At 37.5% G+C, this 27990-nt stretch overlaps 2 protein-coding genes across 3 annotated transcripts in view; both read right to left on the bottom strand.

Moving 5' to 3' along the window:
- The window catches only part of LOC134290054 (uncharacterized), a 34244-nt gene extending 6317 nt beyond the window's left edge, over window positions 1-27927 (bottom strand). The window contains exon 1 of the mRNA XM_062857028.1: window positions 73-27927. Within this exon, the coding sequence (XP_062713012.1) occupies window positions 4017-6797 (2781 nt within the window). The 5' untranslated portion in view covers window positions 6798-27927 and the 3' untranslated portion in view covers window positions 73-4016. The remainder of the gene's footprint in view (window positions 1-72) is intronic.
- The window catches only part of LOC109429102 (irregular chiasm C-roughest protein), a 457292-nt gene that overhangs the window by 423262 nt on the left and 6040 nt on the right, over window positions 1-27990 (bottom strand). The window lies entirely within an intron of this gene.

The following is a 27990-nucleotide window of genomic DNA, read 5'->3' as shown; positions in this document are numbered from 1 at the left end:
CGGGCCTCAGAGCGAAAGTCGGTTTTCCAAGCGGTATTTATACCCTTCTTATGGGTGTAAGAAGGGTAAAACGTCAAAAAATGAGTAAATATGTACTCTTGAACCATATATTGTGGTTTAAAACAAGAATCCCGATAGGACTTTAGGAGCCTATTCCCAGACGAAGACCATTAGGAGCATCTGGAGGTAAACCATGAGAAATTTCTGGAAGAATCTTAGGATAAAATCTCTGAAAGAATTCCTGAAAGAATCACCGGAGAACCTTCAGAAACGAAAGGAGAAATTGTGTAACCCCAGCAGAAATGCCTAGAGGAATCTCAAGAGAAGATCATTAAAGAAACCTCAGGAGGAATCCATAAAGGCCACCATTGTTTTGTCTGCCAGTAAATTTCCTTCTCGGTTATTACGCACGGTGGACACTGATGCAGTCTTGAGCCTCATCCCATTTAAAGTTGCATGAAACCTACGCATACTGTTCCGTTTCATGCTTAACTGTGCTCTAGCAATCACACTCTCCTCGTGCCACCGGATTCGATTTTCATCTGCTTTTGCCACCCTGTACCATTCCATGTTGAGCCGGGTACCGGTCACTAACATTATTGGACGTCTCGCGGCATTGTTCTCGTTCGTCACTCGTTGGCACTTACGTCGAACCAATCATTGCGTGAGCATGGTTGAATGATACATATCACCTCTTGCACTGTTGTTGCCACTACAGTTTCATAGACAAACTGCCATAAACTAATGACATCTTCAGATCCGTTGATTTCTCCGATCCCATCAGGTTTTGATGGCACAGCTACTTCTCCGGCTGACAAGCGTTTGATATTGAAACTAATGGTTATGTTGTTTCTTGAACTCATGACGATTGATACGCGCTCGAGTTTCTGCGACAAGAAGATCGGAGTCGATGTGCGGACCGCTGTAGAACCTCACATCTATGACGTTCGCAAAATGTCACCCCTCAACCAGCACATGGTCTGCTTTAGAAGCAAGCCTGAACACTCGAGTTTTGCCAAGTGTGTTTTCAGATATTCGTACGTGTGCAGTAGGTACTGCTTATTCACCCCTGTTCTAGTTGCAGCGAATGTCACAAATGAAATGAAGACGTTGACGATTTTGACATCTTTTTGGGCACTCCCCGTAGGCCTTTTTACACTCTCATAGAACTTATCCTTCAAGTTATCGGACTTGTTACTTGTTGGAACATGGAAGCTGGTTGGGCTGATTGAAAAATTTGTCCCTCACTCTCAATACATAGATTCGGTCGCTCATCGACTTTCCAATCACAATAAAACCAACTCCACATTCTGCCTTATCGCCGCCAATGTATGTAATAGACGTGGTACTTCATTGGCGTGGATTTGATGCGTTCTGAGGCACGGAATGCGCGTTCCCCAGTTTAAAGTCAGCGTATCTCCTAGAAAGCTGACACATTTACGCCGAGATTCTGTAGTTCACGAGCCTCAGGGGCCCAACACGTGCGGTTTCATTCAAAGTTCTTACGTTCCAAGATCCGACTTTCAAATCATTGGCCTTAATTCGTTGCCTGGTATGTAGCCGTTGAATTAATCCATTTGCTCCACTTTTGCTTTTCTGGGAGTTGAAGGTTTCCAGCAGGCTACTTTGAAACGCTCTAAAGGCGCTGTCTCTATACTAGGTAATGATGATGTGATACAACACTTCATACTAAGCCGCTGGACGCCAGAACAGATGCTGTTCGAGCCGCACTTCCTTGGCAAACGCTCGGGACGTACCTCCTCACAGATTTTCGGTTCACCCTTTTGCAGCTCAATGTATTCAATTAAGATTTCTATTATTCGACTAATAATATCCAATTTACCAAATTGAGTGGAATGACAAGTATTGCTGAAGCTATTGATATCCAGCACAGAAAAAAAACTGCCAACATTTCCTTTGTCCTACCAAAGCACCGGGCAGATTAGCCCTTTCGCCCATTCACCCGAAATTCCAAGAAATGCTAACTACTGCGGTCAGTCCGATCGATTCAACCGTTTTTGCATCGACTATGAAATATTCAGGTGGGATGCAGACTTCTGGGCACCGGGCTGACAACAGTGACATGTGCGTGTATGTATCAGTATTTTTTACGCTTCCCTGCGGTTGTACAGGTCGGACTCGATTATCCGGAGTCAGGTTCGGCTGCTTCTCAAACATGTATCTGGGGAACGGAATGCTCCATAAAGCTGAAATTTTGACATGTTGTCAAGCCAACTTTGATTTGTGATCAATCAAAATTTCAACTTCTTACAGCATTCCGTTTGCGAGATATTATTTCAGGAAGCGCCAGAACCCGACTCCGGATAATCGAGTCCGACCTGTATTAGATCCAATCATTCCTTTCTCCCACTTCGCTTGGGTTGGAGGGAAATTTCCCAAGGCGACCGAGCGAAACGGTTTTCCTGGTAATTAAGTTTGCCACATTTATCATTCGGCCACTTTTTTGTATTTAATCTCTCTCAGCAGCACGATGGGTAAGTAGGTAAACAGACACTGCCGCCACCGACCGCAGCCATCGCCGCTTGACTAAACAAGCACTCTTATATCAATCAGCCAAAGTAATCAATTATGTAAGGAAAATTCAATCAAACACTGCTGTCAGTCGAAGATTGAAGGTGACAGATAGCGACGACGTGGAACAATGTCGCGTCCTCTCTTCCCACGGGGCCCAAGCCCAATCCCACGCAGACCATCAGGGAAGAGAGGTTCCTGTCTGGTGGAAGGCAGATGGATCTTTCCGACCGGTTATAAGGATGGATGACGATGGAAAAATTATTGTCATTGAGGAAGTTGCTACCGGGCCGCCCGCCAATCGAATGTCCTAGAATCCGGCCAACACTAATGGAACACACTGACTGCTGGCTGGCAGCAGTCAGTCATCGAAATGTTACGCGGCGAGGGAAAATCTAAGAAAGAAGTTTTCTCATTAAGCGAAACTTTTCGGTACTTTGGAGGGGAAAGTTTAGCGACTCTATCGGAAATCGAGAGTGAGTCTGCGAATGTGGTACCGGGTGGCGCAACACGGTATCCCCGGTGAGAGAGAGAATAAAAATGGAATTAAATTAACCTAGCGCGTGCTGAAGAATAGGGTGGTCCAAACCTTTGTTTCAACCATAAGAAAAGTAAATATAGAAGAACACATATCGTCACTTTCGTGTAAAAATTGTCATTTTTGGGGCTATGACAGCAAATGGTGAAAAGTGTATTACATAGTATGTAGACTAATGTCTCACGAAACCCGTGGCAAAGTTCGCCGAGAAACTCGAGATTTGGACATGTTATATCAATATTGTGTAAAGACACAATTTAAATCATTCAACTATTTCAATAGCTTTTGAAAAAAGGTCATCCATATTGAATAAAATATAATGTCTTGTAAGGACACAATGCTTAAAGTTAGTCCATTTTTTGTCTTATACTGAATTAAATATGTGAAGTTCTACATTAGTAGGAGACTAGGAAATTGCCAGTTTTCAAACGTTTATGCTGAACATTCAGATTTTTTTTTTAATTAGTGCTTCTATTGCAAGAAAGCGATAATATGGTCGAAGTGAGTTTAAGTATGCCGTTAGGGTCTCCAGTTAGCCTAGTGGTTAAGGCTATGGATCGCCAATCCGGAGACGGCGGGTTCGATTCCTGTTCTGGTCGGGAAAATTTTCTCGACTACCTGGGCATAGTGTATCATTGTCATGATAATTGTACTTGCCTCACAATATACAAATTCATGCAATGACAGGCAAAGAAAGCCCTTCAATTAATAACTGTGGAAGTGCTCAAAGAACACTAACTTGAAACGTGGCAGGACAAGTCCCAGTGGGGACGTAGAGTCACAAAGAAGAAGAAGAGTTTGTGTATAGCGTCAATGTTCCTTATTTAACCCGTTGACGCCCAAGGTGGCGCATAATTCGAATTCATATAAATTTGCTATTGAAAATAAAATTCAAATAAAATGAACATGATACCTACCTTGATACCTTGTTGGCTACAAAGTAACTTTACTCCAATGCCGAGCGTATAGTAGAGCACCATCTTCGTCGGTCTTGGGCGATGTTCCTCCAGTTTCCCCGAACGTGTAGGGATCGTAGATCTTCTTCAACCGCGTGCAGCCAGCGAGTTCGCGGCCGCCCACGAAGTCGCCTACCTCTACCGGGTTCTCTGCTGAATATTGTTTTCGCTATTCTTTCTTCCGACATTCGCACTACGTGTCCAGCCCACTGAAGTCTGCCGTATTTTATACGTATTACAATATTCGCATCTTCGTACACTTGGTACAACTCGTGATTCATGCGTCTGCGCCACATTCCATTTTCTTGTTTCCCACCGAGAATTGTCCGCAGCACTTTGCGCTCAAAAACTCCAAAAGCTTTTCGGTCTACCTCCTTTAACGTCCACGCTTCGTGACCGTAGAGGGCAACCGGAAGAATCAGCGTCTTATACAGAGCGAATTTTGTTTGCGTTTGCAAGTTACGGGACCTAAGCTGGCTACGCAATCCGTAAAAGGCCCTATTCGCAGCTGCAATACGCCTTTTCACTTCACGGGAAACGTCATTGTCACATGTCACAAGTGTTCCAAGATAAACAAATTCTTCAACAACTTCAAACACTTCCCCATCAATCACTACCTCAGCACTAACACCACTAGGCCTGCTTCTGTCTCTACCCGCTATCATGTACTTCGTCTTGGTAGAGTTAATCGTCAAGCCTATCCTCGCTGTCTCTCTCTTCAGAGGAGCATAAGCTTCCTCCACTGCCCTACGATCGATGCCGATGAGATCAATATCGTCCGCAAAACCGAGGAGCATGTGCGACCGTGTGATGATAGAGCCATTCCTCTGCACGCCTGACCTCCTAATCGCTCCTTCGAGTGCAATGTTGAACAATAAATTTGAAAGAGCATCCCCCTGCTTCAATCCATCCAAGGTCACAAACGACGTAGACACTTCGTCCGCGATCCGAATACTTGATTTTGATCCATCCAGCGTTGCGCGTATCAGCCTAATTAGTTTCGCCGGAAAACCATGTTCTGACATTATCTGCCAAAGCTCATTTCTTTTCACTGAATCGTACGCTGCTTTAAAATCAATGAACAGATGGTGAGTCTGCAAGTTATATTCCCGAAATTTATCTAGGATCATCCGCAGGGTAAACATTTGATCCGTCGTTGATCGGCCCTCACGAAAACCAGCCTGGTATTCGCCGACGAAGGACTCCTCAAGAGGTCGCAGTCTGTTGAACAGGATACGCGACAGTATCTTATACGCCGAATTCAAAAGGGTAATCCCTCTGTAATTGGCACACTCCAGTCTGTGCCCTTTCTTGTAGATTGGGCATATGAGGCCATCCAACCAACTGGTGGGCAATTCTTCACCCTCCCAAATCTTTATAATAATCTGATGGATTGATTGATGTAGCTGCTCGCTTCCGTGCTTAAGAAGTTCGACCGGGATCTCGTCCTTCCCAGCAGCCTTGCTGTTTTTCAGCTCCTTAAGGGCCTTTTTAACCTCATCCAGTGTTGGTGGTTCCACTGCTTGACTGTCATCCATTATGTTAATCCTGTTCCTGGGTGCTCCTTCGCTGCTACCATTCAACAAATCTTCGAAGTGCTCCTTCCACCTGGCTGCCACCATTGTTTTGTCTGTCAGCAAATTTCCTTCTCGGTCATTGCACATGGCGGGCACTGGCGCAGTCTTGTGCCGCGCGCCATTGACAGTTGCATAAAACCTCCGCATATCGTTCCTGTCCATACTTTCCTGCGCTTCAGCAATAACACTCTCTTCGTGTTGCCGTTTTTTCCTGCGGTGCATTCGTTTCTCTTCTGCTCTTGCAACCCTGTACCGCTCTCTGTTCTGCCGGGTACCGGCCACTAGCATTCGACTTCTGGCGGCATTCTTTTCGTTCGTCGCTCGTTGGCAGTCCTCGTCAAACCAACCATTACGTTGGCGTCGCTGAGCGGTACCAATCACCTCTTGCGCTGTTGTTGTCACTGCATCGTGGATACTTCCCCATAAGCTGTTGACATCTCCAGATCCGTTGGTCTCTCCTATCCTCTCGTCTAGCTTCTGATGGTACTGTGCAGCAACCCCTTCGGCTGACAAGCGCTGGATATTGAAACGCATCGTCCTGTTGTTTCTTGAACTCGTGACGCTGGATAATCGCGCCCGAATTTTAGCGGCTACAAGATAATGATCCGAGTCGATGTTCGGGCCTCTGTAGGACCTCACATCTATGACGTCCGAGAAATGTCGCCCGTCGACCAGCACGTGGTCTATCTGGGAGCAAGTGTCACCAGTCGGGTGTCGCCAGGTGTGTTTTCGGATATTCTTACGTGCGAAGTAGGTACTGCTGATTGCCATCCCTCTAGCAGCAGCGAATGTCACAAGGCGCAGACCATTATCGTTGGTAACAGAATGAAGGCTTTCCGTTCCAATGACAGGCCGAAAGAAACTTTCTCTGCCGATCTGCGCATTTGCATCTCCGATGACTATTTTGACATCTTGTTTTGGGCACTCTCCGTAGGCCTTATCAAGGCTCTCATAGAATTCATCCTTCATGTCATCGGGTTTGTCGTTCGTTGGCGCATAGATGCTGATCAGGCTGTAGTTGAAGAACTTGCCCTTCATCCTCAACACACAGATTCGGTCGCTTATCGGCTTCCACCGAATAACTCGCTTCATCTGCTTCCCGATCACTATAAAGCCAACTCCGCGTTCTGCCTTATCGCCGCCGCTGTAGTAGATGAACATGATATCATTTCCAAAGAACAAATGGCAGTACATGGTTTAAAGAGAAACTCGAAAATTAGAAAACACAGAATGTTGATTTGTTGGCAAACTGAGAGATAAAATTATAAAAAAAAAATCTCGTTCCGGTGCGATTCAAACCCACGACTCCGCATTCGCTCGTCCAGCCCTTTAACCAACTAAGCCACAGAACAGGTGACTATTCTGCGGAATAGAAAGGCAAACTGGCTCCGATTCCACACCATGAACACTACTAATTTCACAATTTCACATCTCTTTCTGCTTAGATGCCGACCACTCAAAACGCTCGCGGTTGTGCCTCCTAATTAAACAAGTGTGAACGAACTGTTTTCATAGTAACGAGACTTACTCTTTTACTCCGCATACTTAGGAGCCGAACCGTATGTGTTGCCGGTGTCTATTTAGTATACGTCGAGAATAAAGTAAGAATCTCAAAAGAAGGCTCTGGAATAATCCAACAGGAATCCCTAGAAGAATCCCAGAAGGAAATCAAGGAGGAACCTAGGAAAGAAAGCCATGAGGATTTCCATGATGGTATTCCGAAAGGATTCCCGAAGAAATCATTTAAAAAATCTCAGTAGGAATCCCAGAAACTATCTCGGTAGAAATCCCTGAAATGATCCTGGGTGAAATCCCTACAGGATTCAATGAAGCAGTCGCGAGAGAAATCTCTGAAGTGACCCCTAAATGAATATCGGGAAGAATATCAGCAAGAATGTTGCAAGGCATCCCATTTAAATCTCAAAAGAAATCCCGAGAGAAGTCAATGAAGGAATAAATTAAAAAAGCAGAAATCCTTGAAAAAATCTCGGGAGGATTTAACCTTAGCTTAACCTTTTGGAGCCGATTTTTTTCACCGCTGTCGACGCAACCTCGCTGGTGTCGAACACGTTTGTTATGCTCGGTTTCATCGCCGGGGTCATATATGACCCCTCCGGCTCCAAAGGGTTAAAGAATCTCGAGAATCTTCCTTTATGAATGGGAGAAATTCCTGAAGAATTTCCGGAATAAATCCAAATTTCTGAAGAATCTCAGCCAAATTCCTTGGACAAATACCCAAAAATCTGGAAGTAATCTCTGGAAAACCCTCAACACGAGTCATTTTGTATAGCCTGAAAAAATCCCTGATAGAATACCAAAAGAGTACATTGAAAGAATCCTGGAGGAACTCCTATGGGAATCTCAAGAAAAAATGTACAACTATTTTTTTTATTCCTCCAGGGGTTCCTTTAGAAGTTCCTCCAGGATTCTTTCAAAGGACTCTTTTGGGATTCTTTCAGGGATTTTTCATGAATTCATGGAGGAATCTTCCGGAAAAGTCTCTGAAGAACTCCCAAAAGAGAAATCTCTAAGAGAATCTAGAAAGAATCTCTGGAAAGATCCGTGTGAGCGTGCGAGTTTTTAGAAGTTTAATTTATTTTTTTTCTTTTTAACAAAAAAAAATAACTTTAGCGCTCCATAACTATTTAATCGCTTGACAAATTTTAAATCTTTTAGCGTGCTTTTGTAGATATTTCTATTGCCTTTCTTTGTTCTGAACGAACTATTCGTCAAAGTATGCCCTAAAACTTAATCTTTACATGTTAAATTGGAGTTTAGAACGATTTTCTTGCAAGTTTTTACTCCAAACCAGATACTAAGCATCATATTTAGAAATATGAAACAAGGGAGGGGGTAATATTTCAAAAAAAAAAAACAAAATTCCACGAATTTAGAACATGATTTTTTTTGAATTCGCAACACTGCGAAATTTGAAGTTTTAGGCTTCTATATGAATATTTAGAATACCTTTTTTCACTTTAAGCCCAAAACTAAGCTTGAAAACAATTAAAATGTTGCCAGAATGTTCATGTTTTTTTTGTAAAATACGTGTTTTTGAACGGTTTTTGATATTTATCCATGTTGAAACCACCCAGTCAACACATGATCGCATATGATGTTGAATAGGATGCTTAAGTGTAGGCGATATGCGTACACTTTACACTCGGTTGAATGGAAGCAGACTTTGTGTTTACTGGGCATTTTTAAAGGTACAGTTCATTCACATCATTCTGGGGCGCCTATGATATCTACAAAAGCACGCTAGAAGATTTGAAATTGGTCAAGCGGTTAAAAGGGTTAGGGACCGATAGGTTTTTTTTTTAAGAAGAAAAAAATAAATTAAATCTTTAAATACTCATGTTTTGCGTTACTTTGTAACAAAATACTGTTCTGCTAATTTATTGGAAAAATAATTTTTGAGATATTCATTACAAAAAAAGTGGAAATTGATTAAAAATGAAAAAGTTATGAAGTGAGCACACCTTATTATTACATAAAAATTCAACTTTGAGGCCACCTCTAAATCTCAATATTTTTTGCTCAAACTAAGAGGATTCTCTTTTTACGCCACTTGAATCCAAAAGAGCTTATGGATTCCAGGTTTCAACAACTTAAAAAAAAGAGCTGTAGACTAGTGTGGAGCCTCGTAGCTGTGCGGTTAGGGTCATCATGCTTCTAATCGCACCATGATGTGAGAGATCGATTCCCGCTTGGAACGATGAAACTGAAGAATAGTGTCTTCTGGTGCATGATCCGTGTTGCCGTTGTCTAGAGTTGAGAATTCGTTCAGTCTGTACAGCCGCTGGCTAAAGATGGTGTTCGTGTCTTTTTTTTTAATATTAAAAGAATCTGGGAAGGAATTGGGTTGTTTAGTGAATAAAATATAGCTATTTTCTATAGCCTAATCGAAAGAGCTTATTTTTCTGAGTATAACGTGATTTTATGACGTTCCAATACCTTTATTTTGATGGTTAAATAAACAAAACAGTTTCAATTTTCGGGGATAGAATGACAGTTCATTCGATAAAATGACAGTTCGCCCCGAACAAAAAACTACCACATACAAACTTTAAATGTTTTTTAAAAATAGTTCCCGGGCACCGAAAATTCTGAAATTTTGGATTTCAACTAATTTGAGGGTGGAGATTCCGATAATTAAATAATCTGAATACTCCTGAAGAACCCAATTCCGATAAAATTCTGGGATTAATTCCCAAAGAGAACCTGAGAAGAATCCATGAAGCAATCACGGGAGAAATATCTGAAGGAATCCTTGGAAGGCTTCAGGAGAATTTTCCTTACGAACCTGTAAATAAGTTTTGGGAGGAATACCTCAAATAATACCAGAAGATATGCCGAAAGAAATCAATGAAAGAATTCCGGGGAGAATAGTTTAATTGATCTTCGGAGGAATCTTTAAAGGAACCTGGGAAAAATCAAAGAAGTAATTACTGAAAGAACCCTGAAAGGAATTCCTGAAGGCGGATGCAAGAAGCCCACTGGAAATCTCTTGAAAATTTTTGGAAGAAAACCCAGTAAGAATCCTGGAGCAAAATCTGTTGCAGTCCGCTTAACGAATCCCAGTCCGTGAACGAATCCTAGAAGAAATCCTTAAATAAATACCAGGAGGAGTAAACGAAAGAATCCTGGAAGGTTTTGCTAGGGAAATTCCAGAAAGGAGGATTCCTTGACAGAATCCGAGAGTAATCACAGATGAAGTTTTAGGAAAAATCTCTAAAGAAAACCCAAGAAGGATCAATGATTGCCATAGCCGTGTAGCTCCATATACTAATTAAAACCAGAACATACATTTGATGCTATTGTAGAGAAAATTAAATTCTTTATTTTATAGGATGTCAAATTTAGCGACCCATTTACTTTTCTGGTTTGAAAGTGCTTATTGCCTTCAGATTCAGGCGCTGTCTTGAAAAAGTTAATGATCTAAATGAAAAAAAAAACTTCAAATAACTTTTAAGAAAATTAGCCTGTTAGAGAACATGGAACGGTAAAACATAGATTAGTTAACGTCGGAAGTTTAAAAAATATTACGAAAAATTGTTTTTTTTTTTGAGAATTTTCCTAAAAAAGGGTAATTTTTCAAAAATTGTCCTGGCGAAACCTCAAAACGATTTTTTTAGAAAATCGAAATGTTCTAAAAAAAACACTTCAAATATGTGTGACATTTCTTATTTTTGCCTACAGCAATCCCGGGAGAAATCTCTGAAAGAATTCTGAAGAACGGGAGGAAATCCTGGAGGAATCTTTGAGGAACTATTTGAACGGATGCCATGAAGAACCCGAAGCGGAATACCGGAAGGAACCTAAAAAGAAATCTTATGACGGGAAAACGTCAATTTGTACAATAAATACTTGATCCCTTCTGCTAGTTCACTATTTTAATGCATCATTTTGTATAAGTGGATTAACTTTGATCACAGTATCTTGAATACAGTGTGTAGGATTAGCGGTTTCTTGGGCTTTGATTGACTGTTTTTTTAAACTATCGGAAATGTTGATTAATTTTGATTTGTAAAAAAAACGCACACACAGTTTACATATTTTCCCATCAGTAGCCAACAAATTCTCGAAAATGACTGAAATTGAGTTGTGCCTCTCTTGCGAGAAATCGACGATATGGTCAGTGGCCACCCTAAGTCAGAGCAGCATGGCAGTCAAAAAGTTACTCACACGTCAAAACTTGACTTCCACTCAGGGGCACTTAAAGAGAACGAAACTGACAGACGGGAACGAGAACCGCGTAAGATGCTTACGATAACACAGCAACTCGAAACAAACGAGCAAAATCAAGGTTCCAGTCAAGGGCATACAGAAATTAAAGTACATCACTTTTCGAAGGAGGCGCTAACAATATCTTCCGGCTACCGGCGGAAGATATCGGACGGGAAGAATTTTCTTTGTAAGCCTTGACGTTGAAGGTAGGCGAAGCCGATATTTTAAAACGCGCTAATTCAGGACGGATAAACCAGTACGGAGCAATTTTTGCACATTATCATCCTATCGCAAGCATTAACCGAGAAAGAAAAAGAAAAACGAGAGAAACAAATTACCCGTATAACCTAATACTGGTTGGCACGAGACTGAACTCTCAATTTACTATAAGCCAGGCTTTAGTGGGACAGCGTCATTAATCAAATTGAGCTGTTTGGACTTTTCCGCTGCCCTGGCCTGCCGGCGGCGGTACTGGATTGGGTAGGCAAATGACAAAATTCGTGTTGAAGATACTTGCTCTATAGAGGTAATTGCTTTTTCTCTGTGCGATACGATCAATACCAAGTGCTTTTAAATTTCCTTTTTATAGAATTCATTCGTACAGAACTGTGTAATGTATAAATGTAGAAATATTTTAATATGAATTTTATGCAGGTACAGGTTTAAAAATTGTTATTCATGCAATGAGTCAGAAAAGACGATTTAAGCACGTGGTACTGAGTATGTATGCAATCGTTTCAATATTTTTAATAATATTGCAAAATATTTCTTTTTATGTTTTCTGATTTTTGGTTGACTTTCGGTGACGGTACACAGGAAAAAAATGTAATTAAAATTCAGCTAGAAATCATGCACATAAAGGGAATGCTAGAGTTAGTGCATTTTTACATGAGATATAATGTAAAAGTACATTACTATCGTGTAAATTTCCGCCAACCATCGCGTAAACCATCATGGACTCCAACCGGTTACGTGACTTTTAGCGGAAATTAATTAGAGTACTCGTTGACGATGAAAAATAATAGGTAAAACAAAACGCTGTACGACTTCACAGCAGGGTTCTATTTTATATTGATCAGCATGCTTTTTAAGCTAACCGTTCAGTGCTGTAATGGTAAAATCAAAGCTGGTTGCTCATGGTTTCCAAAATTCAGCGCTTCCTATAACGGTACGATCTCGCTCTTTTCAGTGATTTCTTCGGAAGCTCCTCCAGAAATTCCTAAAGAGATTACTTATGAAATTACATCAAAAATTTTAGTGCTAGACCTAACAAATACTGGCGTGAGGACAAATTGAAGTAGAATTTGTGAAAAAAAATCCCGTCCTCTCGGTGAGACTCGAACTTACGACTGCTACTCACTAGACAGGCGCGTTACCACTACACCACGAGAAGACTCGAAGATGTAGGGATTAACCTGAATTCAAAATCTACTTCCAGAAATGTTTCAAAATGATGTAACTCCTTTTTCAACTGATGCCTTCTCACGCAATCCACATCCATCAAACGAAATAGGTGGATTTTATCTTTCTATTTGTAAAAGTGGACTGCTTGGGAGGGACGAGATACAATCCACAGCTTTGTCAACAGGCATTGGTTGCAAAAGCAGTTACGCTGTTTTGAAAAGATGATGCCAACAACAAACAAATCAAACAAGGAATTATTGGCAAACTCTACACAGATAAAAATAATGAGATTTACACGTCATGTAAACTTCATTTTAGTCATGTAAACTTAGTGTTATGATGGTTTACATGATATATCATGTAAATTTATGTTATATGTCATGTAAATACTCAGAGTCATGCTGAATTACTTGACATATAATGGAAATTTACATGATATTTTATGACTTTTACATGATATGTCATGTAAACTTCTGTGATATCTCACGCTCCAAACATGTGCATCATATGTCACAGAATTTTACCCTCCTTTTTCGATCTGTGTAGGAGGAGTTTTTGCAGATTATTTTCAAAGGGAAATTTCATGAAAAAAAAATGAAAGATCGTTTGGAGAAATTCCTTGCTGCAATTCCTAAAAAAAATAAATAAAAAAAAATAAAAAGAAATATTTGCAGAAAACTCCAGTCTAATTCCTGTAAAAAAAAGCTGAAGCTAGTTTTCAAGGAATTTCAGGGAAATCCCTGAAGGAATCTCAGAAGGAATTTCTGACGAAATGCTTGGACGAACACCAGGGGAAGCTTCTTGGTGGAACTCTAAAAGAATTCACTGAAAAATTTCAGAAGAATTCTTGGAATTTTTTTTCAATTTTCTCAAACAAAATCCTAGCGGACTTCGACCAAATTCCAATGGAATTGCTGAATAAATGTCTTGAAAATATTTCAGGAAAAATGTATGAATGCGTGGAAAATAATCCAATAGAAACCCTTGGAGGAAATACTGATGAAATTTATAGGAAAATATTCGGAGAAATACTACTGGACCTCCTGAAAGAATTTCTGTAGGAACTTCTGAAGGAATCCTGTTTTTATCTGTATTAACGATATTTTTAGCCCTAGGCTAGTTCATCTCGGGACCGACACTTTACTTCCCTTCCGAAGGAAAAACTCACATTTTGCGAGTTTTGTCGGGAGTGGGATTCGATCCCAGGTCCTCGGCGTGATAGTCAAATGTTCTAACCATCACACCAGGTCCGCTCCACCTAAAGGAATCCTGCTAGAATCACTTAAAGTAAAAATGCAAGAATCCTTGCAGAAGTTTTTGTTGAATTTTCTGAATGCATCTCTAATATTATCCCTGGAGACATTCCTGCAGATGCAGACGCAGATGAGATCCAATGGAAGCTCTGTTGAAATTTCTGCATGAAATCATGAAGAAATATCTGTACGGATTCCTGAAGGAGCCACCAGAATGTTCTATGAAAAAAAATCGCTGGCTGAAAGTTCCTGAAAATATCTTTGAAAGAACTTCTGAATGCGGAGAGGAACCAGCCAAGGACTTAAAATCTCAGTAATAAAGAAATATAAAATTTCCGAATCTCTAGAGAGAATTATGAAGAAATCCGTGGTAAAGCTTATGATTCCTGGACATTTTCGAAAAAAAATGAAGTAATCCCAGGGAAAGTTTCAGGGGAAATCCATGGAAAACATCTTGAACGAATTCTTGGTGGAGAATATCTGAAGAAACTTACGGTTACGGGCACATCTGAAAAAAGCTTTGTAGAAATTGCTTAAAGACACCCTAGAAGATTTTTTTTAAGAATCCTTGGAAGATTTCATGAGTGATTTGCTTGAGTATTTTTTGAGGTAAATGCACTTTTGGTAGGAATCCATAGAACATTATCTGAAGGAATCCCTCGAAGAACTATAAGAGCAAATTTTGACGAAAAATTGTTATGAATCCCTGGAAGATTATCTTAAGGAATGACTTAACTCTCCAACGCCCAGTGTCACCTCTAGGTGACACCTGTTTTGTTTTGATTGTTAAAAATCGAATCCTTCATCAAATCTTTTGCAACTGGTTTTAAATGAAAGCTATACTAATCTATTTTGATTTTTGGCGGAAGTGGTCCACGTCAATCCGGAGTGGCCACCGGGAATCGACTACAAGCAGAATAAGGCAATTTTCTATAACCTGTCATAACACAAAAACGAAATAACATTATGATTCAAACTAAACGTCATTTATATTGGCTTCAGATGTGCTTCAATTCTGTCTGGTGTAGTTGAAAGTTTTTTACAGTGTGTTCGCAATAATCCGATTTTATCCGCTCTGGAAAATTTTCGTTAATTAAATTGACTGAGCAAAATATTTAAACTGATTCAAAATATTAACTGCAGGAAGCGATGCATATTGAATGTAGGATGTATAGAAAAATCATAAATGGCCACTGCCGCTATGGTTCTGGTACCTGGAACCGATTCCATGAGCCCTCAAATAGTACTTAACGTGTTTTTAGTCAAACAGCAGTGATTATATTCAATTGTTAAGTGCAAAAAAGCCAAAACAATTTTATTTCGTTGTTAATTAGCTAGCACAGTGCAAGAATACACCATGGACCAGCATGGCCAGTAACATGGCCGATATGATACCCGCCGGAAGATCCGGAACATCCGTAAAAGTGGTCTATTCATAAAAAATGTACTAGAGCGTCGCGATTTTTTCTAAACTGATTTGTTTTAATAACCTAAGGATGAAATCATGTTTGCGACTGGTTTGTAAGCCTGTGTGGTCACTGAATTGGCCTTCGAGATACCCGGAACATCCGTAAAAATAACCAAACCATCAAAATTGTGCTACAGTGTCGCAGTTTTTCCAAGCCCGTTTGTTTTAGCAACCAAAAGTTGAAATCTATATTATGACTGATTCAAAATACGGAGTGGCCACTGGATGAACCTTCGCGTTATCTGGAACATCCGTAAAAGGGTCAACTCATAAAAATTGTGCTAGGTCGTTGCAGTTTTTTTTTCAAACTCATTTGTTCCAGCAATCTAATAATGAAATCACTCTTGCGATTAGTTTGTAACTCAGAGTGACCACTGGATGGGCCTTTTGGGTATCCGAAACATCCGTAAAAGTGGACGATTCATGAAAATTGTGCTAGATTATCGTGATTTTTCTACCGAACTCATTTGTTTCAGCAATTTAAGATTGAAATCAATGTTGCGACTGATTTATAAATCGGAAAGACCACTGGATGAACCTTCGGTTTATCTAGAAAATTCGTAAAAGTGGTCAATTCATAAAAAATATGCTAGAGTGGCACGGTTTTTGCTGGTTTTGAAGACCCCCTCCCCTTCGTAACGCTTTTTTTGTATGAAAGTCCTAAGGATAAAATCATTACTGTGATTGCTTTGTAAGTCAGAGGACCCATTTGATGGACCCTTGGGGTATCTGAAACATCGTAGAAGTAATCAATTCATGAAAATTGAGCTAGAGCGTCGTGACTTTTTCCAAACATATTTGTTTCAATAATCTAGGAATAAAATCACTTTTGTGAGAAATTTTTTAAATCAAAGTGGCCACTGGATGGACCTTCGGGTTATCCGGAACATCCGTAAAAATAGCCCATATATGAAAATTGTGCTAGAGCGCCACGATATTTTCCAAACTCATTTGTTTTAGTAATCTAAGGAAGGAAACAATGTTCCGTCTGATTTATTAGTGACCCCTGTGGCTTATATAGCAGTAGGTGGAACATTTATAATCATTTAAAAAAACGATCAAAAGCACATTTGAATTCGTACTTGGTGGGTGTTTCGACTCATAAACCTGTGACCACTGTACTAATTTGGTCCTCAGAGAATTCGGAATATCCGTAAACATGGGTAATTCAATAATAAATAACTAGAATGTCTTGATTCTTTTCAAATTGATTTGTTCCAACAATTCACACTATTACGAGTACATAATTGATCAGATAGTCATATAGTTGAATTACTGACAAACCCATGGACAATATCAGTTACTTTTTGTGCATATCATAAAAGAAGGAACATCTTTCACGTGACAAAGGCTTTGACAGTTTTCATCATTATTTTTATTTCAACGATCAATCTCCCACCAATTCAAAACTTAGTTCGGGGCCTCGTGGTCGTGAGGCTAGTGTCACCAAGCCTTTAGTCGTATCGTGCTGAGGAGCGTAGTCACAGACAAAAAGACATACTACTCAAATCACAATCATCGCACGATTTAACGGTCATTTTGAAAATAACGTGTGGTTCGGACTGTGCTCGCATCTGTCATGGTGGCGCTGCTGTGCCTCAATTTTGCTGAGAAATGAACGCGACGCCGATCAATGTTTACATAAAATGACTCAATCATGAACCTTCATTCATGTTTTATGAATGGATGACGGCACGAGGGAGTCGTCATCTGCAAAATTGTTACATCGAGCCGAGGGAAACAACACCTGCAAATGAATGCTTCGGACTGAGCATTATAGAGGGTGCTAGTGAGATGCCAAACTATGGTTTTGAAGCAATTTTCTTCTAAGTAGTATGTCTGTTTGTCTGTGGCGTAGTTTCGATTCCCGCCGCAGCCGCAGGAAAAGATTTCGGCTGTGCCACTGGGCATTGCATAGTTTCTTATTCATGGTATTTGTCTAGCTTTTATTTATTTTTATCAAAATTATTCGTCATCACACAAGGAACAAATTTGCCGAGAACACCATAATGATAAGACGTAACAATTGTTTGCTTTCGTTTTTTTTTGTATTGATTCATTTTAATTGGAAAACGGCTTTTATGCATTTCTATTGTCCGATACTGTAGTTATAAGTGAAAATTTAGTCTACGTTATGTTTGATAAAATAAATAAAAAAAATAAAATTACGTCAAAAGTCGGTTCAAAAGTGTATCGGTCAAACGAAGCGGTTCTCCCGATCATTAAGTTTTGTCGTATGAACAATTACAAAAAAAAATCAGAGAACTTCAACGTTTCTCATACTAGACAATAGTATATTTTAACCGGTTCATAACTAGATTGGTATTACCAGCCAGTTTGCAAAATCATTTAGTCTCGTTGATCTATCATTATTCAAAAATAATATTTTTTTTAATTTATACAGCATAAGTGGACCATTTTTTTTCTTTTCAAAAGTTTATCAGATTAGCGAACCGGTTTTCCTTATCACTTTTTGGTCCTATGTTTAATCGTTCATTAAAATAAATCATGAAACTTCAACGGTTATCAAGCGGAAAAGCAAAATTATTGTACCGGTTCATCATTTATTATTTTGATGAACCGGTTCACAAAATCACGTTTTCTTGTCGAATGGTCATCCATTAATTATCGTAATACGCAAAATATCACCATAATACTAGTGGGATAAATTTCTTGATTTTACCGGTTCAAAAATGAACCATTTTAGCGAACAGGTTTTTCAAATCACTTATTTTATTACTTTTCTGGAAGGTCAACCATGAAAAGTAATAAAACTTCAACTATCGTCAAGCGAGATAATTTAATTATTTTCACCGGTTCAAAAATGAATCGGTTAAACGAACCGGTTCAACAAATAATGTATTCTCCGCTCTTCCATCATCATAATATGTAGAACATCAGCATAATACCAGTTTAACGAAATAATTGATTTTACCGGTTCAAAAGTGAACCGGTTGGGAAAACCGGTTCACACAAACACATATTTTATACAAGTGTTCAATCTCCCATGAAAATAAATTATTAAAACTGAACGATTCCTAATCGGGACAATGAAATATTTTTTACCGGTTCAAAAGTGAACCGGTAAAATGAACCGGTTCGGTGAAATGAACATTTCTATTGTATAATTCACCTCCCACTCAAAAAATTCTGTTATCTCCACTGGTTCCTTTTTGGGCGTTGGAGGGTTAAAGATTATCTTAAAAAATCTGAAAGATTTTATGAAAGAATCACAGATTATTGCAAGAATTTCCATATTTCTTCAGAAAATAATTTTTTTCCTCACTTTTTTTTTGACAAACTCTTGTTGGAATTCTTTCAGGGATTTCTATAGATTGTTTTCTCAGGGATAGCTTCAAGAATCCCTCCCAGACATACCTTTGAGGATAATTTCAGACCTCTCTTCTGATTTTTTAAGAATATCTTCAGAGATTCTCTCAGAAACTTCTTTAGAAATTACTCAAGCAATTTTTGTTTGGTCAAAACAAACAGACGTGGTGTTAAGCATTTTGTACAACACCAAGGACAATTTTCATTCGCATAATAGATGGTTCTTTTTCGCTACAGTTCAAAGTCCTGTGATGATAATTATGAAATTCTTCAGCAGTTATGATACTTATACAGACACTTTCTTGCAAAATTCCATCAACTTTGATCAATTGGTTTGAGAGCTACAAATGTTGATAGGGGTGAGTGTAAATGAAAATTTTTCGTGTTTTTCATGTGCGATGTTTGCCTATTTATAACTTTTGAATTTCTCTGCCAATTTTTATAAAATTTTTACAGAAGGTAGTTGATTATGTTTATATTATGCCTGCAAAATTTGGTGATTATTGGTAGAGTACTTTCAATAGTACAATCGAAACAATAAAGGGTGCTGACTAATTGCTGTCTGAAAGGCTAAAATGACGTTGAGTCACAATACATGTTTCGACTATAAAATTGTTGAAAGCGCATCGATTTTTTTTTTTGAAATTTCGCTTATGCAACAAATGTAGATTGAGAGGTTTTTGTTTTTGTTTTATTTTTGTTTGTCAGTGCTGTAACTTTTGAATTTGACAAAGGAAATGGCTGAATTTCCTTTGTCAAATTCAATAGGTACAGTGCTGACAAACAAAACTAGGGGCTGTACAAAATTCATTGGAGCACATTCTACTCTTTCATTTCTACAACAAAAAGTACTGCGCCGGTTCACATTAATTTTTGTAGGTGAAATGAACACATCTTCAGATGTTATTAGGCCAAATTTAAGCAATTTTGTTGTTGTATCTTTTGCAGAGTTACAGCTGTATTTCTGTGTCCTGATTATTGCGGATACAGGCTTTATAAATATCCCCTATCCATGGATCGCATCACCGACCGAACGGTGACTCTCAGATCTTCCATCCTTTCCGTCTAACAAATACCCCAGTCCGTGCTGGTTGTGGGGATGCAGAGGTGCTCTCGGTCTTTAGTAGCAACAACCAGTTCACGCTAACATTCCTTTCCCTTCCCAACTGACTCTAAGGACGTGGCCAGCGCCGCTATTGATAAAAAATGTATGAGCTGCTTAAATTTCACTCTGAGAATAAGTGGAACATCCCAGCCCTTATTCATTTGGATCTCAGTGCAATTGGTACCAGCTCAGATCAATCATGGAGGAGCAACCATTGACATGTATAGTCAGATTTGATTGTTGATCGTTTAAGGAATTCTCTCAAATACATCTCAAGGATTTCTTTGCAGAATTCCTACAAATATTGTTTTAGAGAATCCTTCAAAATTCGAGAACCAAAATTTTCAAGAAGTCCTTCTAGGAATCTAGGAGGGATTTCCATAAAAAAAATGTTTAGGAACTCCTTCCAGAATTCGTTCAGCAATTCGTAGGGCAAACTCTGCTTTAACTCTCACAGGAGAAATTTCAAAATGAAGGAATTTCTTCAGTAATCCCTGATGGATTTGTAAAAGAATTTATACAAGAATCTATGAAAAAAAAATCCATGAGAAACTTTTAAAAGAATCCCTTACTGAAATTCCCGAATCCTCAAATACAAAAAAAAAGTCTCTAGACATATTTTTGCAACATTTTCTGAAAAATTTCCGAAGCAATCCGTGGCGAAATATTTGAAAGAATAAAGTTCCTAAAAAAATATTTAATTAAATTGTGTTAGAAATCACTGGAGGCGTTTTTGGAATAAAAAAAAACATACTGATGGAATGAATGAAGAGATTCTTTAGAAATACCTGAAGAAACTTCTAAGGAAACCTTTGGTGGAATTCATTGAAGAAATCTCTGAAAAATTGTTTAAATTTTTTTGGGGCAAATCTCTCATAAGGTACCCCGGGGCAAGTGGGACCTAAAAAAATGCTAGTTTGGTTTTGTCAAGCCAAAAAATTCTAAACATAAATAATTGTAAAAATTCCAATGGTTCTAAAAGACATTGTTGGTATATTTCTTCTTATTAACGGGCATTAAAACTGTTTCAAAATTTTGACCTTCTGTATATTATGCATATAATGAAAAGTGGAGCAGATCTTCATTTACTCCGTATCACGGGGCAAGTGGGACCTTTTCGGAATGTTTATTCAAATGGCCTTATATAGTTGCTGCATATGTGTAAGGTAGCATAAATTATAAATATCTTATACAAATAACTATGTTAAGCGATTTATGTTGGAGGATTTTTGTGGTATCGCACATAAATTACGTAACACATATAATAACGAAACACTGAGAAAAAAAATGATTCAACTCTAGCAGCTCGTACAAAACAAATTGATTTTTTTAATACAATAAGCGCCATAAAGTTAAATGCCAAAAGATTTACAAACTTGCTTTTCATCTTACGTAGTTGATGAATCGCACCAAAACATTTTTCAAGATTTCTAGCTGTTATGTTTACCCTTACATAATTTTACGATCATTGAATACGTTTTTTAAATCGTGAACTTTGAATTCACGTTTCCATTTCGTGTTTTCCATTTTTTTCATACTTTATGGCCGGTTCCTTAACACTCAGAAAAACTCATTATGCAGCAAAACACGAAAAAATAATAGGATTTGCTTAGGTGAAAATATGAAAAATAATTGGTTTCGAAAAAAACATGTTCTACCCAAGACTTTACCATTTTAAACAATAGCTTCATCATCAGAATAGAAGTAATTAAATATAATTCAACGATTGATTACTTAAGGCGCCGATTTTTACTTCACTTTTGTGTAAATTTCAGCTTAGGCTAAAGAAAGCGAGATCAAACTATGAAATTGTGTTTGTTACTCTCATAGGTCTCACTTGCCCCAGATGCTGAAATGCACTGGAGCAAGTGAGAGCAGATAAGTCAAGGTAATAAATGAAAATAAATTACAGCTTTTTCGCTCAAAATAATTTGCAAGCACTCCAAAGATTATCCTGGAACCGAAAAAGTTTTACTTTATTTTTTATTCTATTTTAAAACGACGAATGTAGTAGGGTTTGTTAATCTCACTTTATGAATTAAAAATTACATATGAATAACAGTAACATATATGGTCTCTTTATGGTGAGAACAATAACAATTTTTGTACTCAAAGTATCCGTTGGTGTGATACCTATGTTTTCCATGAAGAAAGTTTGCCTTAAAAATAAAAAATAAAAAAAATCTAGCTGTAGGTCTCACTTGCCCCGGATTCTCACTTGCCCCGGGGTACCTTATATTAAGTGGAGATTTTTCTGAGAATACTGATTGTGAAATTCATGGCATTTTATTCTGCACAAACTAATGATCGTCAACATTTGCAAATTTCACAGCTTACGGACTGATATTTCCACAAGAAACAAAATTATATTCATCAAAGATATGCTCAAAACAAGTTACGACATTAAACACTTGACAAGTATGGTTCACAAGAGCATAATAAACTTATAGCCTTATTGTCCATTCACGCTATATTCAAAACATAACTTTAATCAAAGTACTTTTTTATGAAAAAATATTTCCTGGGATCGTTGTTTGGATCTACAGTTCCCCAATTCTAGTGGCCCAACTTAATTCATATCGAAACCTGGATTACTTTTGGAATTATTTGCAGTTTTCCCTCATAGTAGTCGGAAATTAACAGTCATAAAGCTAACTCTTCATAATAAGCCTAAAATAAGATAGTTTTCATGGATAAACAACAAAAACCATATAGATTATGGAACTATAGATATGATTCTATGATCACACATAAAAAATTTTTGAGTAGATTCAGTTTTATTTAAAAAATCGTTAGATATTTCACGCCATCAAAACACATCCAATGACTTTCGTCAGCAATAGTCCATACAGCTTTCGAGCCACGATTATTTATATTGTTACGCATCAAATCATTGGTTTTTTGTATAACAATACTATTCGTATAGTATCCTTACCGTATGCGTATTTGCCGAACTAAAGTTTATGCGAAAACAACTTTTTTGACCTTAAATATCTATGCAAGCCTTTGATTTTCCATAAATCCCTTCAAAAGCTTACCTAGCTATATTGGAAATTTCAAAACACTCATGAAATATTTTACCTCCCTAAATCAACAATCATAATACCAACAACTATTCAATACTGCGTAATTGGTGGGTTTGGTAATTATATATTCCTACACAAATCTTGAATCTGACAATGATTGGTTTTTGCTCAATGTGTGCAGAAAAAACTGACACTATTTACGAATTTAGATCAATAGTTCATCTAAAAATATAAAAACATTTATAAATTTTATATTTTTCCTACAAACTACAATAGACAAGCTTCAATTGCTTCTAACAACACTTTTTTCCAAGTGACCCCGTTTTTGAGCGGCAACCGGTTGAAAGTGTACCGATTCTAAAGTGCGCAGGTTTTACAAAGATTCCTGGACAAATCGTTGTAAAAATTTTCAAAGACTATTTTTGTATAAATTCCTGAATGAGTTCCTTATAAATTTCTGTGTGAATATATTAAGGAATAACAATGCGTAGTTCAAGAAGGAATATCTGTATCAATTTCTGCAGGAGTTTTTATACAAAAAAAACCTGAAGAAATCTCCAAAAGATTTCTAGAGCGAATTTCAAGAAATCGCTTAAAAGTTTCTTAATAATATTCCTGATGTAATCCCCGACTGAGTTTTAAAATGAATCTGTGGAATCTCCATTAAGAAACAAATTTCAAAATTTTTAAGGGAATAGGTGGAGCAAACATTGACATTTATAGTCAGATTTGATCGTTTGATCGAAATATCTAATTTTTTTTTAGGCAATATGCAAAGAAAATCCCTTTATTTTTTTTAAAGAATCCCTGTAAAAAAATTTAAGGAACCGCTGTAGAAATTTCTAGAGTTATTTGAGAAGAAAATCAATGTGTGATTTTGAAAGGAACCCATAGAAGATTTTCTAAAGAAATCCTTAGAGAAATGTTTGAAGAAACCTCTGAAGAAATTCCTGAAGCAATCTCTGGAGAAATTTTTAAAGATGATCCTGGAAGAATTTACAAAGAACACTCTAGAAGAAATTCTTAATGAATCATTGGAGGAGGATTATCCTAAAGACTTCCTTCTGAAGAAATCTTTGGAAACATGTTTGAAGATATTCTGTAATTTTGCTTTTCTGAAAAAAAATCCATTTAGGAATTTGTGAAAAGACCCATGGAAGGTTTCCATGAAGAACTCTTGGATACGATTACGTAGGATCTCACAGAGAAATTTCTGAATTGAACCTTGGAGAACTTAAGAAATAAATTTCTTGGATCTTGGAGAATTTTCTTAGAGAAATTCATTATAAACGAATTTCATCGAGCAATTTCGGAGGAATACATGGAAGGGTTTATAAAGGAATTTTTAGATATAGTTATAGTATAAACTCGAGAGAACTTCGGAGGAATTTCTAAAGGAATCTCAGGGATAGTTGATAAAAAATTTCTCAGAGGAATCTCAGGCAGATTATTGTTAAAGATTCCTGTGAAGACTTTCTGAAGGAATCTGTGAAGAAATCCATGAATGCTTTTCTAAATGAATCCCTTTAGAAATTTCTGGAGGAATCTCTCGAAGAATTCTTTGAGCATTTCTGTGGAAAATCTTGCAAGAATTTCTGAAGGAATACATTCAAAATTTTCTGAATTATTTTTTTGAGAAATGTTTGAGTAATAGCTTGTGGGTTTTCCGCATAAATCTCTAAAGAAAGTTTACGAAAAAGGGATTCCTGGGGGGAATTTATGCATGAATCCTTGAAGAAATTTTCGAAGAAATCCTTGGAGAAATTTCTTGAGAAATCCTAAAACGAATTTTCAAAATAAACCCAGAAATACAGTCAGGATTTTTTTACGCGGGGATACATACCGCGTAAAAAACGCGTAAAAATAAATTGCGTTAATTCAAAAATCTGCGTAAATGAAAACCGCGTTAATACAAAAAAACCGCGTAAATGAAAACCATGTTTTATAACTTTCAACTCAATAATTTTCTTCTTGATTTTATAATAAAAAATGAACTCAACGAATTATTTTAAGACAATATTTTAAGACTTTTGCCTGTCACCCAAAATTTCTACAAGTTACATAAACTGCCAAGCTATTGTTTAATACCATCATTGATGACGTCAAACCCGACATCAACCTATCATTCACCTATTTTTATTTTCGCCACCAAACCCAACATGAACCCAATACTTGTTCGATGTTGGTCCAACAGTTGACCCGACTTTGACCCGACATTCGATAGTTTGTCAGTCTGGCGGAATTTTGCAGGGTTTTCTCGTGTTTCGTGCCCAGCAGCCACTTGTCATCCCAATACTGCCCCACTGGAAAATAGCGAGCCAACATCTCTGGCCCCCACAGTGTGCTGAACTCCAACTGACAACTCAAAGTTTGTAAACACACCGACGTTCCGGAGCAACAATCGAAACAGGCGAAATATATTTCACAACGAAAAATATTGTTTTCCTAAATACCAGGCGTATAGTAAGGAAAACTAATTCTGTTAGTCAATATATGCTAATGTGTTTAAATTAGGGTGCAATTGCTGCTGTAGAGAATTAAAAAAGGAAAAAAAATATGACGCGTAGATTACCCCTAAATCTGATGTTTGTCCTGAAATTGATGCTGCTCTCAAAAACATGGCCGCATCGCAGCCGGTTGGTGCCCAGCTACTCATTCGAGTGACAATGTATTTGACAACTGACAAGGATTCGCTACTCATTTGATAGGTGCTCTGTTTGAATAAAATCGTTTTGAACATGAATAGAAGGAAAAATGACTGAAAAGATTTGTTGGTTAGTGTTCAAATGAATGAGATGAAGTTTTGCAACACTGGTTTAAACCGGTTCAATTTTAAGGCCCCAACTCACAGGTGTCGCATAAGTGTCGAAGTACAGGCAGTAAATCATGTTCCCTTAACCTTCCATAACTCGCGCGGTTGCCCACCACCGTTCAGGCCAAACATTTCAATAGGTCTTATCTGCATTTGAGAGGCTCTCTTTGTTTACTTTCTCTTTCAATTATTGCAATGTAATGGTACACCTTTCATCTATTTTTGCAGTACAAATTAAAAGACGATTATTTTGACCATCGTTCAATGCAAGGAGACAATCAAAATACAATTAAACAGCTGAGATATTAACGAAAGAAAGGGAAACCAAAGAGAGCCTCTCTTCTGAAGATAGGACCTTTAGACGTGTTTGGCCTGCGTTAGCACCACGCTAATGCTGAACACGAAAAGCGAGATTATTTCAACGTGTTGTACAAAATACAACAGCGCGATCGCTCGAGGGTTAATAGTTAAAGTTTACAAAGCATTCTTAGAAAATTTTGTGATATTCCAGGTAATCCTAAGTGTTCTGGAATCCAGTTTTCATTAAATCTATGGCTATGACAGTAGTTTCTCGAGCTAAAATAGTAACAATACATAACTAGACAGGGTTTAAATCAATATTTTTTTCAAAATAATTTAAAATATTCCACATCAGCCAGAAATGGACGTAACCCAGACAACCAATTTGCACGTATAATGAAGTTTATGCACGGTGTGTTGTGTAGAACAACTTTATAATAAAAAAATAAGTAAGTCTGAAATTTTGCCCAGTGATACTTTGGGCCATTCCCTTAAATTTGCTGGGTCGGTTAAAAACATCCATCGGGGGGTCTAGAACAAAAATTTTTTTTGAAGGTTTTTCATGCAAAAGCAGTTAAAAGCGTATATTGTAAATTATTGCATCTCCTACAAATATTCACAACTTTTTTGTCTTTGAGGATAGAACCATACAATTTTCAAGCGTTTCGAAGTAGTATGCGTAGATGACTGTATGAAAATTTCATTAAAATATGTTGAATGGTTTTCAAATAATAGCAAAACTATCAAGCGCATTCTAAAATAGTAAGCTTAGTAGCAAAACTCCAACAAAATATCTATATTTTTTATATAATAATACATGAAAAAATTTTAATTCTAATGACCTTGAGTCATTATGATGGCGGTATGTACTGTGAAAACTTGTCTTTCAAATAATGAACAATTACATAGTCAAATACATGAAAGGAAAATACACACATTGCCATTATGTAGGTTTTGACTAAAGTATTAATTATTTATCTCAAGAACGCGGTTTTGCGTATACATGTTCATTTTTTCCATTTTTTTAAATGATTAAGGTCTTATCTAAGTATCAGATTGCAAGCGAAAGGCTTTAGGAGAGGGTGGCGCAATAATTTGGATTACAAAAAAACTGTTTGTTATTTTTTCGAAAGATATAGATTTATGTTGAAAATATTCTACTAGTCAACGACGCCCTTACAATGATCAATCACTCTTCCTCATGCTTGGAGGAAACCACAAAAAATATTTTTGAGACATCATATGCAAATCGATAAGACTATTTAAACCATTGTTATCAAATTGTTTTCCCTTGGCTTTATGCTGAACAGCCTAATTTTCATGCATAATGTAGAAACATTTTCAATAAGTACTCCGTTCTTTTAACTCTTCTTTCAGATCTTATTATCAGTTATTTGTTAATAAATGGTGGCATAAGTAATAAGCATCATATTGCTATTAAATTTAAAGACTAAGTTTAGGTCCAACAGCTATGTCAAATATCGTAGAATAATCCGGAAACTATGTTTAGTACCGTAAAGTTGCCCTTGATCGAATATTGCCCAACTGAATTCTGTTTTGATTTCAGTTCTCGTTATTGTGTACTGTCTTGGTTTAATGTGGACTCATACCCACAACTTCAATATTATTATGAGGTCTTTAACAGAGTTAACTTGTTTTTATTCATTGACTAAGGTGAAATACTATTCAATTTTGAGCTTGTAAACATTAATTCCAAAATAATTTAGTTTCTATACTTTTTCTTCGAAACAGAGATGTTTCCCAATCCTCGAGTGCTTTTCTTGGCTTACCAAATAACATTCAAATATTTTCTTTAGGGGAGGCCGACATGCTCAGCAATCATGACAATTGTATTTATTAGGGGCTGTTCATAAACTACGTAGACCAAATTTAGGCCATTTCAGACCTCCCCTCCCCCCTCGTAGACTTTCGTCCATACAAAAATTTTGAAATTTGTAT

Source organism: Aedes albopictus, chromosome 3 (assembly GCF_035046485.1).
Source record: "Aedes albopictus strain Foshan chromosome 3, AalbF5, whole genome shotgun sequence".
Classification (NCBI taxonomy): domain Eukaryota; kingdom Metazoa; phylum Arthropoda; class Insecta; order Diptera; family Culicidae; genus Aedes; species Aedes albopictus.
Note: the sequence above shows the minus strand (reverse complement) of the source record. Positions and strands in the feature narration are given on the sequence as shown.